This window comes from Hippocampus guttulatus, chromosome 7 (genome assembly GCF_054856545.1).
Source record: "Hippocampus guttulatus isolate MCC_2025c chromosome 7, RoL_Hgut_1.0, whole genome shotgun sequence".
Lineage (NCBI taxonomy): Eukaryota > Metazoa > Chordata > Actinopteri > Syngnathiformes > Syngnathidae > Hippocampus > Hippocampus guttulatus.
This window is the reverse complement of record NC_141267.1, coordinates 5,263,836-5,270,880: the sequence shown is the minus strand read 5'-3', so window position 1 is coordinate 5,270,880 and position 7,045 is coordinate 5,263,836. Positions and strand designations below refer to the sequence as shown.

The window sequence follows — 7,045 nt, the reverse complement described above, 5'->3', positions numbered from 1 at the left end:
ATTGTTTTTTCCTTTCTCTGATGATACTTCATAGAAAAATACGTTGACTGCAATGAAGAAAGTACACATTCTCACACTTAAATTTGGCGTAAAAGCTCTACCCAGGCTACCGTTTTTGCGCCAGGAAGTGTCTCCGTCACACACAATATTCATTGCTGAGCGTTTAGCCTCACCGTGTGGCCAACATTTGTGATTGCGACAGGAGGGTGAGTTTTCTGTTGCCAGGCAACGGTCAATGCGCAGAACAAAACAGCTTCACGGATCAAGATGATTGCGGTTTTATCAATTGAGCGCTGGTTGAATTTGCAAAATGGAGGCAAAGGAAAAAGATGTGGTCCATCAGGATGCAATTCACGTCGAGATGATACGGAAAGAGCAAAGACAACAAAGACTCTACGTTGAGTTTAGCATCAATCCACACAGGAAGTGTACGTCACTCAACTTTTACAAAACGGTTCTATGTATATTAGATATTTGGCATACAGGCAAATACACAGAATTATTGGTGGTGTGTTTTTGTCAAAGAAATCACTCTGTTTTCTCTCCTATCATGACTTTCAGTACACATCTTACCAGACAAACCCATGAGCAGAAAACCACAAGAAGCGATTCCAGAAAACTGTGAGTTGAACATCATTCGCTTTCATTTCAGGAAACGTTGAAACCGGCTGTCCTTTACATGCTCAGTTCTTTTTTGAAAAACATGTATTTTGCTTGCCTCAATATGTACTCTATTGTAGCCACTGCAAAAGGGGTGCCTGAATAACTTAATAGGTTTCAGTCGAAGAGCTGCGTCTAACTCTGGCTCCATGAAAATATTAATGATCACTTTAGAGTGTTTCTTCCGCTGAAACCGTGTGCTAACCTGGTCAGCGAAGTATAGGATTGACTGTTACTCAATTCTTTCACATACTCATTTTTTCCAAATGACAGACCAGCCTTTCTACGTCTGTGGTATAGTTCCTATGAAGCATGAAAAAAAAAGTTGACGATATTGCTGATTGTGCGCTTTTCTTTTCTCAAGCCGACTTCATCGAAGCATTCCACAAAGCTCGCCAGGTGCCCACTAAGAAATATGCCATGCCACTGACTGAAAGTCAGGAGATCGGGTGGTTGTCGACAGCCCTGGTGAGGATGTTTAAAGTTTAAAGATGAAAGGACAGTTTGGAATTGGTTTCCCTGCAGAACTAAGTCCAGATGTATTGTTTTGTCCCCAGATTCCAACAAATCGCAAAGACAACAGATTCAATTTCTTCCGACACAGCTCAGACATCACCGAGCACCAAGAGTCTGTTTTGCGCTTTTCAAAATAAACCAAGGGCAAAAGCAACCACCATTAAAGAGTTTTTGATGTACAGTTGAGTAGATACAAGAACATTCCTTTTCAAATGACTGAAGATTTTGTGATGAGACAAAGATGAATAATTTTACAACCTTTTCCATCACTGGTACATGTACAACTTAATTAGGGGAAAATATCTTTTCAAGAGAAAGTAAAACGGAACCACTGAAATAACCCTCTTTTAATGTGGGATGTGGCTATGTTCAGAGTTAACCAATTGCACTCAAGCGCATGTTAAAGGCCCTATTTCGAGCCCAATCTACTTTTTTGAGCTTTTAGCCATGTTAAAATGCTAATTCCTCCCCCCAAAAAAGAAAAGGAAGTTTTCTACCATACACCCACCTCTGAGCATTCCTGCTCTCTAAGCACCAGATCATGATGATTACAGGCTTCTACAGAGCTTGCTGGTGAGCTGATTGTTTGAATCAGGTGCGTTGGTCCAGAGAGGGATCTAAAACAGGCAGGATATGGCTGTCGGGGAACTGGACTATCCCTGCTCTACAGAGTGTTATGCAACAGTTTGTCCTTGACAGATGTTAATAAGCCAAGCTTTGGTCAAGGGAGACATGTCTAATATACAGAGTGTGCGCACGTTCTTGTGATCTATCTTGATAGCTTGTTTCGAAGCCGCCATTGCGCGAACTCCGGTCAAGTTACAATCAAACAAGGCAAAATGTTAATGACTCGTTACATTTTCTAACTATTATTTAAAGCGTTGTGCTTAGTCTGCAAGTATTCAATTAGACAACTGGAAATACAACAAAAGGGAACTGTTCTTTAATTTGACATTTTTATGGAAAATCAGACTCATCATCATAATTGGTTATGGTCTTTTTTTCCACCATCAAGTTTCAGAGAAGACACTACTTTGTCAGAAATAGATCGAGAAAACCAGTACAGGCACATGGTCTCTACAAATGAATCGTGGCCATCCCGTAAGAACCATACGAATTAAAGGAAAAGGTCAAAAGTGACAGTCACTAAGTATTTTTAAAATACCCGCCAAAAAAAAAAAAAGCTAGAATAAGGAGGGAAAGTCAATGTGGATACTCACATGTAATCACATAATCAGTCCATTATGACATTTAATAATCAGAATGGTTTAAAATGTCTTAACTACCAAGTAAGAAGTTTTACAAACGATATATCGGAGTCTCACAAATGCGATCCCCCTCCAAAAAAGGATTGGGTTCTCGAAACCACAACTGAAAGTCTTCCTCCCTTGATGCGGCCTGATGATTAGGCGATGCTCTTGCTCAACAACTCCCACTTGGGCAGAGGGCAGTTTGAACAAAATGTCACAAAGAAGTCAGAGTTCCTAAGGAAGGTCAACTGTGAAGGAATCCACCTTGGAAGCAAAGTTCAAGACCTGAACAGCCTCGATGTGTTTTTTACGAGCGACCCTTCATCTTCCTGCGTACGGACTTCCCTGGACGTTTCTAAAGGAAAGTATGAAGAAAAGCAAAATCAGCATCTTAAAAATGCAGACCCGTACCTGTCCTTCCGTTTTATTGCTACAAGTGTTTGTTTAACTTACATTTTGTTTTCCTCCTTTGCCTTTCTTTCCTTTTGCACCCTTTGCATTAGCCACTTTAGCGCGGAAACTGGAGACGTCATTGTGGCTTTCTTTCGTATTCCACTTCTTTCCACTCTTCTTGCCTCCAAAGCCAAACTTCTGGTCCTTATATTTTCTCTTGGCACTGTGGCTATTCAAGGAGCAGTCACATTTAAAGTCTGGAGTCTGGGAGGCATTTAACTACTGTAACGGCTGATGGCAAGTGCTGAAACACCTTACCCCTTCTTATTCAACGCCTTCTTGGAGCTCTGAGAAGTGCCTTTTTTGGGTGCCTCTTGGTCTCCCTCCAAGAAATCCAACTTGTCAGTCATTCCTGAAAGTGGGAGGATCAGAGCACTTTCAATTTGCATCCACCACGCCTGTTTGGTACTTAAAGCAGAATAAAATGTGCTGAACCGTTGACGGAAAAAAAATTCCCCTGACCAACCTTTCTGGTATTTCTTCACAGCAGTCATCATTGCCTTCTTCTGCCTCTGTCTCTTCTGGAGCACTTCTATTTGCACCTAAGGTGCCAAAATACAGTTCTTAAAGACTTGACGACTGAATCGGACACCATTTTCCTCCACTTTATCATTAAAGAACATTGAAAAGTCACCTTTTTGCCAAATTTCCTTTGCGCGCTTAACTTCTTTGCCTTCTCTGACCTCTCCATTATCGCCTGCTTTGCGAGCAGCTTTTTCCTGATCTGGAAGGTGGAACAGACAAGAAAAAGATGAGTGCGAAAATAGCTGAATTTGACTGTGAAGCTTAGATATGTTCAAGAGTCACAGCAGTTGAAGCAATCAGTGTGGCAAAATAATAAGTCCTTTAAGGCAACAGAAAAGCACATGTAAGTCACATTTTGGACTGCAAATTTCTGGGAATTCTTAAAATGGGAATTAACATGACAAGAAATGGAAATGGACAGCATTGTGGTTCAACCTAAAACAGGAAAAGCACGGCACTTGCAATTGAAAAACACCCCAAAGCCTTCTCGTTATGTTTTATCTGGACCAATTTCATGCAAAAGCAGTTGAATTTCCACCTATGATGTATATTACTAATGCTCTCCGAATTGTGCAGCTACAACAGTACTGAAGCTATATTGCATAGGACACCAAACAATGAAATGTAAAGTGCCGCGGAAAATATTTGCCCCCTTCCCAATTTGTTTTTTTTTTTGCATATTATCACACAAAGATTTCAGTTCATCAAACCATTTTTAACAGCACACAGAGACAACCCAAGGATATACAAAATAGAGTTTCTGAATGCCAATTTAATTTATTTAGACAAAAAATAATAATCCCAAACCTACCTGTCCCTATATATGAAAATGTAATTGCCCCCCTGAACCTTAAAATGGGTTGTGCCACTCTTGGCAGCAATAACTGAAATCCAGCGTGTGCGGTGCGTGATGATGTCTTTCACATCGCTATGGAGGAATTTTTGCCCACTCTTCTTCACAGAATTGCGCAGAATTACATTTTCACAGAGGGACAGGTAGTTTTGGATTTTTTTTTTGTGCCTTAATTTAGAAACAGCATTTTGTATTTCCTTGGGTAGTCTCCGTGTGATGTTAAAATTGGTTTGATGAACTGAAACCTTTGTATGTGATAAATAAGGCAAGAAAACAGACATCAGGAAGAGGGAAAATATATCAAAATGTGCATCTTAGCATGATTTATTGCTTATGACAAAAATGTCCGTATTTGTTCATGATCAAGTTTGTATCAATTATTATTAATTTCCCAATAGCTCCACTTTCAGGAGGTGTCAGGCTATTAATCGTTTCAGTTTCTAAGATAAACTTCCATTGCAACTTTCCACCCCCTTGTGATCTCAGTTCCAATAAAGTAAAGAGAAGAAAAGTCACCTTCTGCATGTGCTGATCAGACTTGGCCATCTCAGCAAAGTAGTCATCAGGCCTCTTGGTGGGAATGCCGTGCTTGTTCAAGAGAGGCAGAGCCTCAAGAACTGTTGCTTGCGCCTGACGGTAGCTGTGTAAGCATTTAACAGAGCAAATCAACCATTTCAGACCTAAGCATGATGATCTGTCAGACAGCTTTTCAGATATGGACTGCAAACTTAAATGAGACCATACTGAAAATTCCATTACAGGGCCCACGAGAAAAATGTACGGACTACATGAACTCAATGTATCTTGAAAAGCCTTTGAACGACTGATAAAGAATCACAAGTATCCAACAGTGTCCAGCAAGACGTCGATAATTCGGACCAATGTTCTGAACTAAACCCCTGATTATGCTTCACCAATGGAATGTGTAATGATGCTGACTTCAGGAAACTGTTATAGTGATGCATGTTTACAAGTCATGTTCTTGATAGTGTCAGTCTTGCTTGACAGGACATTTAGAGAAAGAGACAGCTCATGTGACAATAGGATGAGAAAAGAAAGGAGCTGCACATTTTACAATCAGTATTCTTCGAAAATAGTCCAAATCTAAGTCAGAAAAAAGTGCAATTTCAACAAATAATACTTTTCATACTGTACTAATAAAATGACCATCTTAATTCTAATTTAACAATATCCTCCTCCCACTAGAATCATGACTGGTCTTGCTCGGGTCATTGAGTGAGGTAGATACACTCCCACGATTAGTGATGTCCATTCACACTTCACAACAATAAAAATAGTTTTAAGTAAACTATAAGGATTGTTTAATCTATGCACTTCCATTACTTCTCCTACTGTGTTCATTGTAAAAACTATGTTCAAATAGCTTGCGTTCTTTTGTATATAGTTGTGTTTCCACAATTAACCTTAAAGGCAAATGAAATGGTCAGAATGAGTTCTTTTGGGATAATGTTTCAAGAAAAGCTAACAAACAAAATATAACAGTAAAAATGAGAATTTATCCATAAATCCATCCATTTTCTGCACTGCTTGTCCTCATCTGTTTCAAGGTACTGTATGTGGAGCCTATATCCCAACTGACACTGGGCAAGAGGGGTACACGCTGGAGAGACCATCAGCCAATTGTCGGACTCGTTTTGTCAAATGAATTCGCACCCTTTGACAATTTTACCAGAATGCAGAAGGAAGCTGCAGTACTCCATGGAAGCATGGGACAGATGTATGATGCCGGTACCTCTCACCAGTGTGCCAAGTACCACTACCCTACCTTGCCACTAAGAGAAAATCACTGCTTGAAAATGTTTACTTGACACTCACAAGAACATCTCCCTCTGGAAATCATCATCTGCATTGACTTCTCCCTTGATGCCAGTTTGCATATTCCCTCCAATTTTTGCGATGATATCTTCAACAGGCAGGTTGGTGAGATCCAATCTCTCCGCCCAAGGAAGGTCTTTCTTCAAGTCATCTAAACACTGTTTCATGCTTGCCTGCATAGAACAATAATGTTATTTGAATGAGTCGTGTACATAGTTTAATTCAATTTATACAAACAAACAGATCGTCACATAATCTTACCACATTGTTGACGAATTTATGGGGTTTGTCCACCCTCACGTTCATTCCGGGCTTCAACAAGCCTTTTGCGAAAGCTTCTTGGAGCTAAACACACAACACAGACGGCATGCAAATAATTATTCCAAATGTGGTTCTTGTAAACAATTGATGGTTCAATGAAAGGCGCGTGATGAACGTGTTACAGCATCAACGATGTTTCAAATGATTTAGTTTTTTCAGAGCGAAAACCATTGTACAGTTTATAAATGGGGTTTCTTGAGAGGTTTTAATGATATCTTTACAATCATAAGCATACTGCATAAAAGAAAAATTCCACGGCATGATCTGATGTTCTGGCTTGCTAACGGTTAGCCGACTATGCCAAGATTAAGAATTTACCGCATTGTCAGACAGGTCGCTGTTTTCGTCTTCTGAATCCTCGCTGAACATCTCGTCCTCCTCCAGTACCTCCATGATCTCACTTCCAATAACCATATAATCAAAATAAATGATCAAATTATCCTGGTTATGAAGGGACGTAGAATGCACTCAGGCCACACGTTAAGCACTCACACGAGTTCACGTGGAGAGGAAGAGCTTGTGTTTGTGGTACTACAAAAATGGGCCGTCGATGGAGAACCGTGTATGACAAGTGTTCCTACATGAAATTTAAGGGAGCAAAACAAAGCTTGAGGAAAAAATATAAAATTGA

At 40.0% G+C, this 7,045-nt stretch overlaps 2 protein-coding genes across 2 annotated transcripts; one reads left to right on the top strand and one right to left on the bottom strand.

Annotated features, from left to right (window-relative positions):
- Nucleotides 1–237: 237 nt before the first annotated feature.
- On the top strand, nucleotides 238–1,330 carry cfap144 (cilia and flagella associated protein 144). The gene is made up of 4 exons (XM_086116347.1): nucleotides 238–428; nucleotides 562–621; nucleotides 1,025–1,128; nucleotides 1,218–1,330. The coding sequence occupies exons 1-4, from the start codon at nucleotides 311–313 to the stop codon at nucleotides 1,311–1,313; spliced, it is 378 nt and encodes a 125-aa protein (XP_085972473.1). The 5' UTR covers nucleotides 238–310; the 3' UTR covers nucleotides 1,314–1,330.
- Nucleotides 1,331–2,097: 767 nt separating this feature from the next.
- Nucleotides 2,098–6,934, bottom strand: ebna1bp2 (EBNA1 binding protein 2). Its single transcript, XM_086116671.1, has 9 exons — nucleotides 6,733–6,934; nucleotides 6,355–6,438; nucleotides 6,094–6,266; nucleotides 4,774–4,897; nucleotides 3,514–3,603; nucleotides 3,346–3,421; nucleotides 3,138–3,231; nucleotides 2,880–3,048; nucleotides 2,098–2,781 (listed from the first exon to the last, which is right to left on the bottom strand). The coding sequence occupies exons 1-9, from the start codon at nucleotides 6,826–6,828 to the stop codon at nucleotides 2,734–2,736; spliced, it is 954 nt and encodes a 317-aa protein (XP_085972797.1). The 5' UTR covers nucleotides 6,829–6,934; the 3' UTR covers nucleotides 2,098–2,733.
- Between the last annotated feature and the right edge of the window lie 111 nt (nucleotides 6,935–7,045).